The sequence below is a fragment of the Bombus affinis genome, unplaced genomic scaffold, assembly GCF_024516045.1.
Source record: "Bombus affinis isolate iyBomAffi1 unplaced genomic scaffold, iyBomAffi1.2 ctg00000059.1, whole genome shotgun sequence".
In the NCBI taxonomy this organism is placed as follows: Eukaryota; Metazoa; Arthropoda; class Insecta; order Hymenoptera; family Apidae; genus Bombus; species Bombus affinis.
Window position 1 is genome coordinate 2373237 of NW_026108820.1, and position 17596 is coordinate 2390832.

The 17596-nt window shown below is 40.1% G+C and overlaps 3 protein-coding genes across 3 annotated transcripts in view; 2 read left to right on the plus strand and 1 right to left on the minus strand.

Annotated features, from left to right (window-relative positions):
* Nucleotides 1-7297, plus strand: part of LOC126926795 (uncharacterized) — a 336576-nt gene extending 329279 nt beyond the window's left edge. Inside the window, exon 4 of the transcript XR_007714869.1 lies at nt 7229-7297. The gene's annotated coding sequence lies outside the window, so the exon portion shown is untranslated. The remainder of the gene's footprint in view (nt 1-7228) is intronic.
* The window catches only part of LOC126926784 (uncharacterized), a 289468-nt gene that overhangs the window by 201666 nt on the left and 70206 nt on the right, over nt 1-17596 (minus strand). The window lies entirely within an intron of this gene.
* LOC126926811 (uncharacterized) lies at nt 177-4251 on the plus strand. The gene is made up of 3 exons (XM_050743192.1): nt 177-237; nt 2364-2530; nt 3443-4251. Exons 1-3 carry the CDS (start codon nt 177-179, stop codon nt 3710-3712), a joined length of 498 nt encoding a protein of 165 aa, XP_050599149.1. The 3' UTR covers nt 3713-4251.

The following is a 17596-nucleotide window of genomic DNA, read 5'->3' on the forward strand; positions in this document are numbered from 1 at the left end:
CCATCCAGCGCAGACTCCGGCTATTCTCAATATGGCTGCCTATTGTACCCAAATCCGCTCGTTTTGCGTCGCAACGCGCTCGCCGCCATACACCAGCATGCGATCAATGCGCCAATGACATCAGCCGAATTTATTTTCGAATGTGACGCGCTAGACGTTATCAACATGGCCGATACATGTACCCTGTCACGTACTTCCTGATCGTCGTGTCTATCTCCATGGTCGTAAGCATCAATGGTAAGCCTCGCATTTCACTCGCTTTGTCGGGCTGCTTAAACCTTCGCCTCTTTAATTCGACGCGTTTCTCACACGTTTCGCCACGAATTAAATTACATTTTTCTGAAATTAAAAATTCGCCGATACGCGTTGTCCATCTTCGGTATTTGCGAGAGAAGAAAACGATTCTTTCGCCTTATTCGTCACGCCGATTTTCACGTCGATACGATCGGAATACCAAAGTTGATCGACTCGACAATGTATTGACCAGTTAGCCGTTGCGACTAATGCGACTAAAATGCGTTAGAAAGGACAGAACAACTACTTTGTTCACGCTGTATTATAGTTTTTTCATAATAATTATTTATATCTCTTCATTTGTACGTTTTACCTGGTCCTGGCTTCCAAATGGTCGAAACGTCTTCAAATTTACGAATATATTTTAGTTTTCGCTGAAATTGCAGTTTAAACAGCAAAAACTGCTTTTTACGCGTGACGAGTATACTCGTCAAGAGTAGGTAACTGGTTAAGACGGAAGATAATTTGCCAGGATAGACAATGGCGGTATTTCGTCTTTGAGAATTTTTAATTTGAGGAATTTTTCTTTTAACAAAGAGCGTTTCTGTAATGGAAAATGGAAGTTTCTGTTTCTTCCCATTTTTCTCTTTCTTTCTCGAGGTTCCTTTCAGTTACATGGCCCTATTTGTTTTACGAACAAGTTGCGTTTTAGGAGCGTGTTTCGTTGAGGGAGTTTTCACTAGATGTCTGAAGGAACGATGTTTCGTCTATTTATAGCGAAGATCTTCCTCTACATATAAACTGCATATAGAGGAAAGTGCACCTGTTGAAGCCTTCACTCGTAGGTGTTAGCCATTTGTGTTACGAATCGTGTAAACAACGATCATCGTACACGGTGCATTTAATTGACTTTTCTTCCGTGATAAGCTTCGCGATGAATTCTCATTTCGAGGCTACCTTTTTCATTTACCGTCTTGCCTATGTTTCCTATGTATAAAATAAATAATTCATACTGAATACATCTATTTCTATTTTCTCTTTTTCTTTAGATAAGAAGAATATTACAATCAACTTTCACAGAGAATTTTTAACATTAGACCGTCCCAAAAGTGTCTTTTATCTTATAAGGAAATAATAGACGCACAACATTTTTTGTTTTAAATTATTTTATTGAATTACGTTTAATCCATCTTATTCTATTGGAACCAGATGTGAAATAAAACAGTATAATTTTTAACTTCATGAAATATACATAGAATATTTCGTGGATATCGAATCTGCAGTCTTGCGTAGATTCAATTGTCGTGTAGATGCAAACGTAGTCGTATACCGTCTGTTTAGTCTTCGGAGATGATCGAATCTGTTAAGAAGCTGAAACTCTAGAGGATTGGTACGATTGATCAAACTTGCGTGGAAGCGTTTTTCCGAACTTGGAAATATCTTTCATAACTGTAGATATTTTTAAGTACCCGTGTATGATTTCGTTGATTACCTGCCAATGGATAAGGAATACGTTTGCTGCTCTCGGAATACGTTTAATTGAAATAAATCGAAATAAATTTTTCGTAATTTCCGGATACGTTTACGATATTTTGCTTGCCAAGTCTTACCGTCGGACGTATCGCAAGAACAGCAGGAAAATTTGGCGAAATATCGTTAGAGACGCTATTCGACGGAAAAGCTAAACATCCGAAGAATTCCGTTCTAAATAAGAAACCTAAACCGATGTTTCACCTTATTAGACGATTTCCTCGATGATATCCCTTTCCGCAATCTTCCTAGCAATCTTGTCAACGAACGCGACGAAATTTCATCTTACGCATATCGCCGATGTGTCTGTAAATGTCAAGACTAATATCTATTTATTTGTACAAAAATGTACAAAAATCTGACGTTAATGAAAGCACGACACATTTGTTTGAAAAATGAAAGAAAGGAAGAAGTAGAAGGAAGTAATTTCTAAGAAATAAAAGAGAGAAAAATGCGAAGCATTAAAAAGTAGACAACGATTTGCCCAACGTCTTACGTCCGATTCCTACGTCGATTTTAATAATCTTTAGAAATCTAGGATAAATCACGATTTCTATTAATTAATACGTATTTGTCGGTTGATTGTGTCCGATGATCAGGCCAACTGTTAACTACGGAACATCGAACTCACGCAGCGTCGGAACGAGCAAACGATTTATGGTGTCATCAGTGTGATACAATGGAAGATGGAGAGAGATGCGCCAATCTGACCGGAAACTTCACCACTTTCGGGCACAAGTGCACTGGTGATAAAAGGACCTGTATGGTAATGACAAATGATAACAGCGATTCAAACGCTTGTTGATTATACACAGGTCACGCACGTGTTTCAGCAGATGTTTGATATTTTGCTTTGATCGCGTGCTTTTAAAGCAAACAGAATATAGCAAACAGCTAGCTAAAAGCGATATTAGTTATCGTCAACACGAGAGCGAGAGAAGGCTGTTCAAGATAGAGCCACAGTTTCATTTCGTTCATAACGCGATTTTAGTGTTTGGAAATGTTCAATATAGTCGATCAATTCAGTTTCATAATAATTACGTACTTTATTGAAATTGAATCCGCTTTATAGGAACATATGTACATGGTGTACACATTTGAGGGAATATGCAAATGCAATTTTTTATTTGTTCTTCTTATTTATTGGTAATCAACAATGATATTGGATATGATATAATTGTACAGTTTGCACATACACGGCAAAAATTTTACGAAATCCGTAATCGATATTAACCGACCGAATTAACCATGAACGAGCCGTATTCTCTGGAAATGATGCGAGATATTCTGGAAAATTGATATTCCCTTGACTAAAAATATGTTACGTTCACACTCACTCGTGTTCGTTACAAGTTCCAATGTGAAATGTCATACAGAGTGAAACAAGGAATTGTTGCAAATATTAATTTAATTTTAGTATCAAGAATCATTCTACGTACATGTAGAATTCTTTCTCATCTTTTCTTTTCAGTCTTCTTTTTTCTCTTTTCGCTCGATACTATCAAGTTCGTGGTTTAATGCCGCCCAAAATGAGCTCGTACTCGGACAAAATTAAAAGAAATACTATATTTTAGCGTACGAGTGTCTCTTGCGATCCGCTAGGACATGTCATATAACGAACATCGTGAAAGTTTAAAATCTGCAAATATTCCTTTCACGTTTGCTTCTTTCTCTTCAGGTAAAGCGATTTTCTTATACTACCAGCACCGAAGATTCAACGTCTAGTCCACAAACTTGGTCGGTGGAGAGAAAGTGTACTAACAAATGCGACTCCGGATGTATAGTGGTCGGTGAACGAACAAAACTCTCCGCTTGCACCACTTGCTGCGAGAAATCGTTTTGCAATATCGGTACCGGTGCTGCGAACGATCTGACGATAAGAGGGATCGATCTGTTTCTAGCTTTAGTATTACAAATTACATTAACAATTATCATGTATCCGTCCTGACATTGCAGACGAAGTAACACACGATCGTGAATCATTTTAGTCGCCGATGAGAATAATTGGTTCTATTAACGCGTTTATACGTACATTGTAACATACACTGTAATATTACACAACAACACGATACATAAGATTTATCGCATTACCAATGAAAATGCTGTTTTCATTTTATAAATGTGTACATGGAGTTTCATTCCTTATGTGTTTCATAATAATATTACGATGAATATTGATTAATAAGTCAATAAAATTACGACGATATCGATAATACGAAGCTCAGAAATAAGGAAATAATAATGATGTTCTCGTTCTAATGATGTCGATAAATCAAAGAACAATTGATAATGTAAAAAGGGGATGTTCTTAAGAATACGATGCTCATAATTATAATAATTACAAATACAATCAAATCTACGAGAATGAGATTTAAAACACTGCTAAGTTATTACTCGATCGTTCAACGAACCAATGTAATTTAAATTGTAAATTTTAGAAAAATTGTTATAGCAATACACTACCAATAAATTGTATAAAGTAACAAACTTTTCTAAAAAAAAAAAAAACTCATTAAAACTCTCGATATAATAATAAATACTTTTTATCGATTTCCATTTTTCCATTATCCTCTACTTAATTCCCAAGGATGTCAATGAGAAACATATTAGGTTGTTCCAAAAGTCTCTGTCTGTTTTATAAGAAAATAATAGATGCACAACATTTTTTCTTTTATATTATTTTATTGAATTTTGTATGATCCGTTTTCTACTAATAGAACAAAATGGATCATAATGTAAAACAAAAAATGATGTGCATCTGTCACTTCCTTATAAAACGAAAGAAACTTTTGAGAAAACCCAATAGAATGGGAATTTTCTCGTGGACACATAACATTAGAAAATTGTACACAACATTGTCGCCAAGGCCGCCACATCTCTATCTCCATCATCGGTCCATCGGATTTGAAGTATGCCGGTCGTGACAAGAGCAACGTTCAAGATGAAATCCTCGGCCCTTGTTAAATCGTCTCGGTCGGGGTCGAACAATGCGTTCGCCAGCACCCTCGTTTCTCGGTGATTGCACATAAAGCTGCCATTATTAGAACTTCAGTGGGCGGTAAGCGCTGGTGCTTTTTCCAGTCTCGCGTTCGCGCTTACTCTCACGCACAATTCGCCGCTGCACTCGCGTGCGTTTCCAGCCGCGTTCATCCGTCCATGTGGCTGCCAGTCGTAGCACGAAGCTCGTTCGTCGCGTTTACTCCACTTTTTTCATCGAAAAATTTTATCCGGAATATCACGTTCGACTCGACGACCGATTAATTATCGTATTTTACTTTTACCGATGGTGCATCATTTTCATGGAAAACGTTTAAATTTCCACGTGGTGCCACGTGGTGGAAAAAATGGCCACCGGTTGCTGCACGACGCTCCTTCGTCGCGTTTATTCCACCTCTTCGGCGAAACGTTCCATCCGGAACGTCGCGATCGACACGAGATCGAAATTAATTATATTCTACTTTCTCCGATGGTGGATCGTTCTTGCGCGAAAGAAAATTAAATTCATACGGCACGTGGTGAATAAATTGGCCACCAGTTGCTGCACGACGCTCCTTCGTCGCGTCTACTCCACTTTTTCGTCGAAACCTTCTGTCCGGGGGTATCGCGATCGACCCGAGATCCGATCGATCGTCTTATCCTTCCGTCCTTTTCGCGAAAGTCGTTCGAATTTCTGTGACGCGCGCGTGGAAAATACTGGCGCGAATCTTCGAGTTGGTGAGAATCTTTGGCTCGAATTTGATGATTCGTTCGCACGTGGGAATCGCACGGCGAGGCGTGCGATTGTCGCGATCGCTCTTATCGCTCGCTCCACTTACGTTCCGCTTCGTTCTACCGACTACTAGTTTGCTGCATTCCCGGTTACTTTACTGGTGGTGAATCGTTAATCGACGCGAGTTACCGCCCACGAGTTGGTTACGATACGCAAGTACAGTGGAAAAAGGAGTTTAGCGAAACAGTTTCGTAAAGCTAAACGATTGGACGAATCGAAAGGAATTGGAAGTCGTTCTAAGAATTCTGTTCGAAGACAGCTTTGAGAAGGCGAACGGCGATTGAAAAAAGAAGAAATTGAAAGACGTCGAAGGAAATCGACGAACGTTCGAATTCAACGAGGCAGTTTCGTACGCCTAGAGACGATGATCGAAGGAAATTGAGAAAGATTCGTCTGTATTTTAAGATTCTGTATCAATTTGGTATAAATAGGTCGAGCAAATATTCACGGTTAATCTTTTCGATAAAGCACTACCTACAAAACCACTGCATTCTATGATTTCATTTCATCTCTGGTGTACCGTAGAATCGTTCCTTTCTCCATTATACGATCGATTAAACAACACCCTGTGTATTAAAACCAACGATTCACCTTCGTATTACTTCCGCGCGAGCTACGTGATAAAGCGCGAGACATTGAAAATGTTAGAACGCGAGAGTATCGTCGCATCCGCGTCTATATGACACGGCGTTTCGAAAGCGTTACGAACCGGCGAAATGAAATGAGAATATCGGGTCTGCGAATTAGCTGCTTTCATCGCGATAACTACGTCTGCGAGTGAACGAGCATGCCTGGCGAGTTTTGGGTAGCCAGAAAATCCTATTGAAATTTCGATCAAAGCGCGCGAGACATGACGCGATCGAAACTTCCCAGTTTTCTCCTCGCCACGTGGCTGCTCGGCACGATCGCTACTAAGTCGCGAATGAGCGACTTTCTGCAAAGCTTGCAGGAGTACGAGATCGTTTACCCTCGAGTGATCCCGAATGAGAGCGCGCGGAACAGAAGATCGACCCACGAAGACCGAGAAACTTGGCGCGAGTATCTCCACTAAGAGCCGGTGTTCCTCGAGATCAGCAACTGGACCTTAAGGACCATGGCCAACGATCGATTGATACTGTCGTCGAATTTCACCGTGAATTGGGTGCGTCAGGGTAAAACCAAGTCCGAGCGACGTAACGCCAAGGCGAACTGCGATTTTCGACAAGGCAGCTTGGAAGGAGACGCGAGTTCCTTCGTCGTCGTGACGATATGCGAAGAAGAAGTGTACGCCTTGATGTTGATCGGGCAGAGATCGTTCTTCGTTCAGCCGCTGACGAATGGCCAGCATGTGATGTTTCAGCCGAAAAACGAAAAGTGGTGGTCGATCAGGAATAATTCGAGCTTCGTGTCTGTGAATCCGGAAAATCCTGCAGGTGAGAAGGATCGTTATCGCGATGGCTTTTCATCTTTCGTTAGACGGTTGGATGTAGGTGATTGGTTGATCGATTTATCGACTTCCTTGCCAATTATGTTATAAGCTTCTTACTTTGCGATCCGCCGTTAATTGCTTCTTCTATTCTAAAATTGACTCTGATCGTGATACTGTAAGAACTGATAGCGTCGATTTTATAATACCATACATAGAGTATGAGAGTAAACGTAGTACAAACGAATATATATATATATATGTCGGGTCGGCGTTAAGATTTGAGTTAGGGTTGAGGGCGTGAAACGAATCCCTATTGGCGCTAGACGTGATCATTATGCAATAAAGGAGATATTTACTAGTGCAAATATGACTATGATGGAATTGGACAAGTAATCGGATAATTAGGTACTCGAGAAGCTAATGACAATGATCCTAGGCTCACTAACGAATCCGCGGTCAAGGGGACGACGGACTCCACTTTTCCTCGGCGTCTAAGTTGTACTCAATGTTAATGCACGAGGCAATCACTACGTATCTGAGAGTTACTTGAATCGTCTTTGAGATCGTACCGGAGAGTGGTTCTCCATCACGGTAACGCTGTCGAGGAAAACTATGATGGGTGTGCCCAAGGGCACGAAATCATCGAATTCGTGGAGAAAAGCCTTCATTCGGAAAGTGAGGGAAATTGGCGTTACTGTTAATTGGTCAATTTCCATGTTGGTGGTTAGGGAAGGGTGCTAGCCGCCCTTAAGAGAAAGTTCGAGAAGAGGAAGCGTCGTTGGTGAGAAAAATAGATTTCTCCTATTTTCTCGTAGTTGGAACGAGGACTGTTTGTCGGTTTGAAGGACTTTAGTTAAACAGACCTTAAGATTTATAGCAGGTCCTCGGGCTAGCTGAACATGTACTGTGGAGACGCGTCGACATCTGGTAATCATCTTACTCGAAGAATAGAGTCTGCGTGTGGCGAGCCACGGGACAGAAATCGTTGAAATGCTTACCGTCGTGCCCCGTCCTAAGTATTCCTTTTAAGGAGAGCTATAGGGTTACTTCATGCCTTTGTTAGATAAAACGTTCATCCCTTGACCGCAGTCTTGGAAAGTCACGGCTGGAGCTCAGAACAAAATCGCAGTCAGTGTAAATTCAGTTCGCTGTCGAGTGCCGAAGCGTGCAGACGTGCCTCTAGTGCCCAGTGAAGTTCGAAAACAACACGTGTCGCCCAACCGTCGAAAGTGAACACAACGTGCTCCTATCTTCCCAAGTGTTTCCTATCCGCCAGAGAGAAGAAAAGCCTACGCACCTAACCCCAACCCGATCCCTGCCGCATAGCCTCACGACTAGTTATTCATATTGAAATAGCTAGCTCGATGATGGCCCAACAATCACGACCAGGCTCGCCTGTCCAAACCCATCACTACCCCGCGCTACTCCCCCCGTGGCAGAAATTCTGCAGATCCCACCGTGCCAACGACGCCAACAAGGCGAAAAAACGCAAAACCGAACCAGCAGACACAAACTCGAACGAACAGCCACCAACGCAAATTAACACCCACAACAGGTTCGCAATTTTGGAATCCACCAACGATGCCATGGAAACCGCAGGCTCACCACTTAACCACCACGCACAGAGACGCCCCCCTCCCCCACCATTATTTATTAACGATGTCATCGACATCCAGACAATGACCAAGTCCTTAGAGAGAGATATCTCCAAGGAGGACTATAACCTGAAGACAACCAACAATCAGGTAAAAATCCTGCCTACGAATCCAGAAGCTTACAGGAAGCTCACCAAGACACTCAGGGCCCTGAACGCCAACTTCCACACCTACCAACTCAAAGAAGAAAGACCTTTTCGGGTGGTGCTACGAAACATCCACCACTCCGCAGACATCGACGAACTAAAAATAGAACTATCGAAACACGGCCACGAAGTCACCAATGTCAGCAACATAAGGCATAGAGTCACAAAAGACCCGCTATCCCTATTTTTCATTGATTTAAAACAGAAACCAAACAACAAGGAAATCTACAATATCAGACGCATAATGAACGCCATCGTTAAATTCGAACCACCGCAAACCAAAAAGGAGATAGTCCAATGCAAAAGGTGCCAAAGATATGGGCACACACAGAAATACTGCAACCACACCTTCCGCTGCGTCAAATGTGCAGGTACACACCCCACCGACCAGTGCAGGAAATCACCGGAAACCCCAGCGAAGTGCATCCACTGTCAAGGTGATCATCCTGCCAACTACAAAGGCTGCTCAGCCTACAAAACTCTGTACTCAAGCAAATACCCCAAACTTAGAACAAAAGAGGAAAATTACCAAACACCCAGCTCGCCGAAATCCACCGTTATCCCAATCCCCCCAACCAATCAAACACCCAGCCCTATCAAACTCACCACTCCCTCAAACTCCTATGCCCAAGCGGTACAAGGCACTCAAAATACACCAAATAGCCACAGGGATCCTCCCCAAAATAGTGCCCCCACCTCACCTAACACAGACAACGTCTCTAGACTTGAAAAGCTAATAGAGAAACAATCAGAGCAAATAAACAATTTGCTATCGCTATTAACAATCATAATGGAAAAATTAATACGCCCAGACACAAAATAAAACCAAGACGCATAGCTCTGTGGAACGCCAATGGTCTAGCGCAACGCAAACTTGAGCTAGAACTCTTCCTAAAACACCAGCTAATCGACATAATGCTCATATCTGAAACCCACTTCACCGACAAAAACTACTTGAACATAAACGGATACAAGTTCTACCATACCCAACACCCCAGCGGAAAGGCCCACGGTGGCACCGGAATCATAATCAAATCAAACATTAAGCACTACGAACTTCCACCATTCCAGAAAGACTACCTCCAAGCAACAAACGTAGCAATAGAAGACTGTCATGGTACAATCACCACTTCAGCTGTATACTGCCCTCCCAGACACTCCATCGCCAAAGAAGACTTTGACCACTTCCTGGACACCCTGGGCAACAGATACATAGCCGGAGGAGACTACAACGCTAAACACACCCAATGGGGTAGCAGACTGGTTACAGTAAGAGGCAAAAACCTCCTCAACAGCATAATAACCAACAACCTCAACTACCTTACCACATACGAACCCACACACTGGCCCACCGACACAAACAAAATACCCGATCTCCTTGATTTCTTCATAACCAAAAATATCTCGCCAAGACACGTCCAAATCAATTCCTCGGCCGATCTCTCCTCTGATCATTCCCCTGTGATAGTAACAGTCAGTTCAACCATCATCGAGAATACACCTAATGGCTCCATTCATAACCAACACACCAACTGGCAGCTCTTTAGAGAAGTCTTTACCCGCACAACTTCAGCCTCAACCTCACTAAAAACCAATGACGAAATCGAAGCAGCCACGGAATACCTAAATGCGAGCATAATAAACGCTATTCGCGTCTCCACACCGGCAAAAACGTCCATCAGCAATCACGAATACCCCCAGTACATATTAAAAAAAATAGCAGAAAAACGTAGACTAAGAAGGATATGGCAGACCCATAGAACACCGGAGGACAAACGCAAACTAAACAACGCAACTAGAAAACTATCCAAAACCATAAAGAACTACAATAACGACCGTTTTCACAAATATCTCGCCAGCCTGTCCCCCACAGCCGACTCAAACTACTCACTATGGAAAGCATCCAGGAAACTCACGCGCCCCCCACAAATAATACCTCCAATCCGCCGCCCGCAGGGTGGATGGGCGCGTAGCCCTATAGAAAAAGCCAACATATTTGCTGAACACCTGACTGAAGTATTCCAACCCCATTCCTCCATAGCTGCAGCGGACGTCACCGAATACCTGCACACTCCCTTCCAAATGTCCCCTCCTATTGAACCCTTCACTTCTGCAGAGATCATAGAAGCAATCAGTCGCCTAAACCCCAAGAAAGCAGCAGGTCACGACCTAATAGGAAATAAAGCAATCAAGGAACTCCCCATAAAAGGGATCGCACTCATCGCATCAATCTTCAACGCCATCCTCCGCCTAGAACACTTTCCTAAGGCGTGGAAAATCTCACTAATCACCCTCAACCCCAAACCCGGTAAACCAATATATGAAGCCAGCTCCTATCGCCCAATCAGTCTCTTACCTACCCTGTCTAAACTATTCGAGAGGATGCTCACGAATCGTCTCCTTCCACTCCTAGAAGAATTGAAAACTCTCCCAGATCACCAATTCGGCTTCCGAAAACAACACTCAACAGTAGAGCAAATCCACCGCATAACCCACATGATCAGCCAAACCCTTGAAAAGAAAAAATACTGCTCAGCCGTATTCCTAGACATCCAACAGGCATTCAATAAAGTATGGCATGAAGGGCTACTCTACAAGCTTAAAAAAATCCTACCCCACCCATACTACTCCATCTTAAAATCCTACCTTACCAACAGACAATTCATAGTTAAATGTCTAGGCGCCACTTCCGCAACATTCCCAATAGAATCCGGCATACCGCAAGGTAGTGTCCTCGGACCCCTACTATTCTCCATCTACACTGCCGACTTACCCATATCAAACGAGGTAACAATAGCAACATTTGCCGACGACACAGCACTATTAGCTACCCACGCAGACCCGGCAATTGCCTCATCCACTCTCCAGCGAAGTCTCGACTCCATGGAAAAGTGGTTCCAAAAATGGGGTTTTAAAATAAACGAAAAAAAATCCTCCCATGTAACCTTCACGCTCCGAAAACAAACCTGCCCCCAGGTCACCATTAACAACACAATAATCCCAAGCAAGGACTCCGTAAGATACCTGGGCATGACCCTGGACAGGAGGCTAACTTGGAAAAAACATATCTCGGAAAAAACAAAGCAACTAAAGGAAAAACTAAGAAAATTCTATTGGCTCACGGGCCGACGCTCCAAACTAAACATACAGAACAAAATAACCCTCTACAAAGCCGTAATAAAACCTGTCTGGACCTACGGAATCCAACTATGGGGAACAGCAAGTAACTCCAACATTGAAATACTCCAACGCTTCCAATCGAAAACGCTAAGATCCCTATTAAATGCACCCTGGTATGTTACCAATGAAACAATCCACCGAGACCTCAAGATACCTACAGTCAAAGAAGAAATACACAAGTCCAGAAGCAGATATAGCACAAGAGTCAACAACCACCACAACCCACTAGTCACCCAACTACTGGACACGACGGACCAGATCCGCAGACTAAAAAGAAAATACCCACTAGATTAAACCCTTAGTCCTACTAGAATCAACAATATAAAGCTATTATAATCCATGTCATTGTATCACGCCAAATTAAGTTACTGAAAATTCTCAACGAGAATTGATTGTAAATATTCTAATAAATAAAAAAAAAAAAAAAAAAAAATCCCTTGACCGCGACTACGTTCGGCGACTGGTTGTCGCCTCGAGCCCGAGCTCACTATCATAAATCTCAAATAAGTACAGTCGAATCGAATGACAACAGTTTCTTAATTCGGCTATGGTGAAATCCAAATTACAATACTAGGGGTCTTCCCAAAGTTCCGAAGGGAAGGTTCCAGTATTCTTTCATCTCCGACATATATATATATATATATATATATATATATATATATATATATTCGGTTTAATAAATTTAATTTAATAAATTTAAACCGTCAAACAGGGAGGGCTTAATCTGCAGGCAAAAAGAAGAAAAAGAAATAATCATTTACAAAGCGAACGACCATTAGCTAATTCCAATTTAAAAATATAGCTAAAGTCAAAGTCATTTTGAACAAATGTTTCCTGTACGCGTTACCGTTTGGCATGGACGAACGTCTCGGACGTTGATGTCCGTACATTTATATATATATATATATATATATATATATATATATATATATATATATATATATGCAGTTCTGATAATCATTTTCAACTCGCACAGGGAAGAAACATCATTGAGGCTACCGCGAATTAAATTCGCGTATCAAGTAACAGGATAGATACGATTCATACGAAGCTTTGCGTCGTTATTCGAGGTAGGAAAAGCTTTAGCAGTGATATCGAGAAAAGCGAAACTACGAAATCATCGCTGTCGTCGAGACAGAAATTGCTGCGAATATCGCGGAAAGCAGAGCGACGGTAAAGAGTATTACAGGAAAAAGTTGTTCGGAATATTAGCCTTGGCAAACATATTTCAAAGCCGTTGAATATGGCGAGATTGTCCGCTTTGTAAATATTTACCGAAAAACATGTCGTACGAAGCTGGGCAATAAACGCGTTTTTCCACAGTTACAAACAAGTATCGTACGTATGAAACAAGTAACGACGAATTTTCCATTCCACGGCACGCGACAATTGACCGTATTATCAGCGTTTCGTCAGAGTTTCAAGAACTGCGTTTTCTTTTCTGTATTTATGGTTTCGCAACTGTAAAACGGAAGGTTTATTCTGGAGATGCGAGTTCGCGTGAACAACTAGCGCAACGAGTAAAAACACGCGGTTTTTGCAACTCGATCGAATTGTTAGCAACTGTGTGTACGAGATCGTATTACTCCCATCGTTGATCGATGTCAGGCTTCTATCCGAGCACACGGACAACGTTCTCCAACGACCAATCAAACATACCAGATAATAATTTTTCATTGTATCATTATTGTAGCTATTAACGACACGGGCTTGTTGTCGCATGATAAAAAGCATGCAACTGCGCTGACACGATAATACAGCGAACTTTTGCACGCTGCGATGGAAAACGCGTCGTTACCTGTTTCGTACGAACGATACTCGTTTGTAATTCTGTAAAGAAACGTCCGTTGACGAACATTATATAAAGTTCTTCCTTCTTCTTCTTCTTCTTGTCTGTAAATCAACTCCTTACAATTTGACGGTTTAAACACACGGTTTTCGCACACCCCGTATATACAGGATGCAACGGAACAACGTCTGAAAGCGAGAACAACGCGAATCCTTGTGGAAAAATGAAGAAAAAGTATAGGATAAAACGTTCTCATTTTCGACTTGGAGAATCGAGTCTGAAAATTTATCAAGTATACTCGAACTGTATCTGAATATCGGTTCGAATAATAAATTTATTTAATTATATAATTAATTTATTACAAAGGAAATACAATCTGGATGTGAATGTTAAATGGAAACAAATTTTGCTAAGTTGAAAATCGATCGTATCGTAATTACCACGACTCGTTGTTTACAGATTAAACATCTGTTTTACGAATACGAGGAGCTATATATCTACTATTATTAATCAATTTTTATGAAAAATTTCGTACGATGCGCGGATAAATTCTAATTTGATAAATTGTTGGAAACGTGGAAAATTGAATGCAATAAAATTACGTGGCACGGTTTACACGGTTGCAACTTTATGACCCACTTAGGTCAAGTAGCAATGAAATTTATTGCATATATCGGAAATTCAAGGCACGTAATTGGCAGTTTATAAACAAATTATTTGTTCTCTTAATTAAATTGCCCGCGTCGAAAGCTGTGAAACGTTTTTGTATCGAAATCGAAGAATCCAACATCGCGATCCTATGAATCGAAGAATGCGACGTAAATGTTCGAAGTATGGTTGAGAAACGATAGAAAATTCCAAGTGTTACGCTGTATTTCTCGTTCGATTTGAATCGAAATTTTAATGAGGAACAGCGCCGATTGATATTTAAAAGTGAAACGGTTAAGAGCAACGATACAGGTTTTGTTAAAAGCAATTGGTCTATTTACCTCGCTGTTTAAACGGGTTTGTTTGACGTTACTTTGATCAATTTCCATTGACACTTTTATAGATAGCATTCTTTTTTACGGATGGAAAGCCGTCTGATGGAAATTTGTCTGAAATGTCCGTCGTAAAATTGCATTTTCGCGGGCAACAGAAAACAATGGAATTTTGTACAAAAGCGCAATACTTTAATTAGCGCAAAATTCCATTTTCCCCGCTGGGAAATTGAATTTTCTATTAAAGCGTGATACGTTTAATCAGCGGTGGCGTAAATTCAACAAACTAACAACTGGAATATTGACTTGTCACAATTTTGTGACACCGTATATGTCGTTGATACGTTCCAGTCTGGTCGTATTTACAATTTCAGAAATTTTGCAACTATTTTTTCATTTTATCCGTAACGAGAATAGCGAAGATAAGACAGGCAAACGTGGTAAAACGTTGATAATTCGGTTACAGGGAAATCGAATAAATTCGAAGTTGAAGAAAGTAAGAGAAAGTCGAAACGAAGCAAACGCGATTCCTTAAGCCACGATGTTCAGGGATTTTATAATCTTTCCGGTGACGTCTTCGACGTGGAATACCCAGAAGCTGAGAAATTGATTCTGTACGATGAAAAAGACGATGTCTCCACAGAATACAACGATACAATAGTGGAAGAATTATCGATCGACGTAAATCCTGTTGAGAAATGCTCAGTTGGTATGACCGCTAGTTACTAAAAGGTTACTAGGGTTGTGTTGGTACGACTCCTAACGACGCTCTTTTGTCATAGGAGTCGACCACGCCTTAATTGCTAAGACGCATTGGGAGAGTTTAAACGTTTGCTGTGTGATTTGGTGTTTTGTATAAGAGAGAAAATAAAAGGTGTGATAACCAATCCGAGTGGATCCGAGATTATCAACCCCAACCTATATAAAATAACAAATCCCGAGGAAATTGGATACTTCTCTGGTCCTAAATGGCAAAGGAACAGATTATCAAGTAAGTCAAATATTTTTCCAAATGCCATTCTTGTACAATCGTTGCTTTTCTACTTACCACGTACAATATAGCGGTTAATAAATTAACGAATCATCGAATATTACTGAAAGAAAGAAATTGTACTGATATTCCAATCTATCGTGTACAAAAGTAATAATAACAGCATGTAATATAAGAATAGCTTATCTTCAGCCTTAAAAGGAACTCGGTTTACAATTATTCTCCCTATTGCGTTCCACTCTCGCTTGATCTTCTACACGTTCATCTATATTTCGCTGTTTTTAATTTATTTTATTATTCCCTGTCTATTACACATATGTATATTGTCCATTGCACGAATCTTTATCTATCTTGCCTAATTTAATGTAAAAAAATAGAAAAATAGACAAATTTGCTGGAGGAATACGTTTACCAAAATTTGTCAAGAATTTTAAAGAAATTTGCAGGATGAAATTCACGGTGATACCGAATTGATATTTTTGAAATTATACTTTTGAAATAATTATTTATATCATAATAATTATTCCACGAATACTTGCTCGTAGATATTAATTTATGCTTTTAATAATCATGCGTTTAAGCTATCAAGTCGAGTCGAGTAGACTTTCTAATTTCGTGGAAGATAAGTCGATTTCTAAGATAAGTCATTTCTAGAGAAAAGACCAACTGCTAAGGATTCGCCGCCACGATGGCTAGAGCTTGGAATAGCTGCTGATTACTCCGTGGTAGATTTTCATGGAATTCGAGTACAGCAATATATCTTGGCTCTTTTAAACATCGTAAGTAATACCAAACGAAATTCTGTTATTATACTTGGATATAGAATACCTCCTCCTACATATGTACGCAAGCAGCCGGGAAACATAGGGCAGAGTTATGCGTATCTCTGTATTTTCAAGGTACGCTACTTGCTTTCAAACATCTCGATCGTATATTCGGATGGAAGCTCTGTATTTTCTGTTTACGCTGTTCAAAGCTTACACGTATCTTTTAAAAAGTTCAGCGAATAATTTATCCGTAATGGAATTTTGTAATCGATTAATTTCAGCCATTCGGTAATTGGTTTTCCAATGCTGTTGAGATTAATAACGTACATTTCCTAAGATAAATATAACGAATAAAATTAATTTTTTAGGAAAATTATGTAAGATACGATGTATTTACGAGAGTTTTGAATAATAATTTATTTGTAAGGCTGTAATACTGTTTTAACGCCTGTTACATTTTCGTACGTATTTTAATCCTAGGTCAGTGCAATTTACATGGACCCATCGCTCGAATCCAACATGATTCTAGTGATCGTACGAATGATTTTATACGCGGAAAAACGAGACGTTATGGTAAGCGATTTCCATTAAATTAAATCATTTAACTAAAGTAGTAACTATCTGAGATACGCATATGCGAGTGTCAATTATTTTATTTTCTACTTATCTGTACAGTGTATGGTATATAAATTATATAGGTCAAAATATCTGCGCATGACGTTTTAGGTCGATAAAATGCAACGAGTTCCATTTTGTTAAATTGGACAACCGTGAACGATCCCTTGGAAACAAATTTCCAAACAAACAATTTTCACGGATCATTGACAAACCTCGCATTTATCGTGTATCCGAAATATCTGTATAATCGACTATTAAACCTTTTTCATCTCTTAAGAATCTTAATTTAATGTTATAGACCTATGATAATATCATTGATATACGACACTTGCGATTCCTTTTACTTTTCTTTTTCTGCTATTCTTCTCTGCTGTTGAATCAACATTTCAACATTTTTCAGGAAGATTAAAATACTAATAGCGTTACAAGTTACATTTGATTACAATCAACAACACGATTACTTGCACATATATTTATTATCATTGACGAATATTTATATATAGTATATAATGCATGATGTAATAATAAA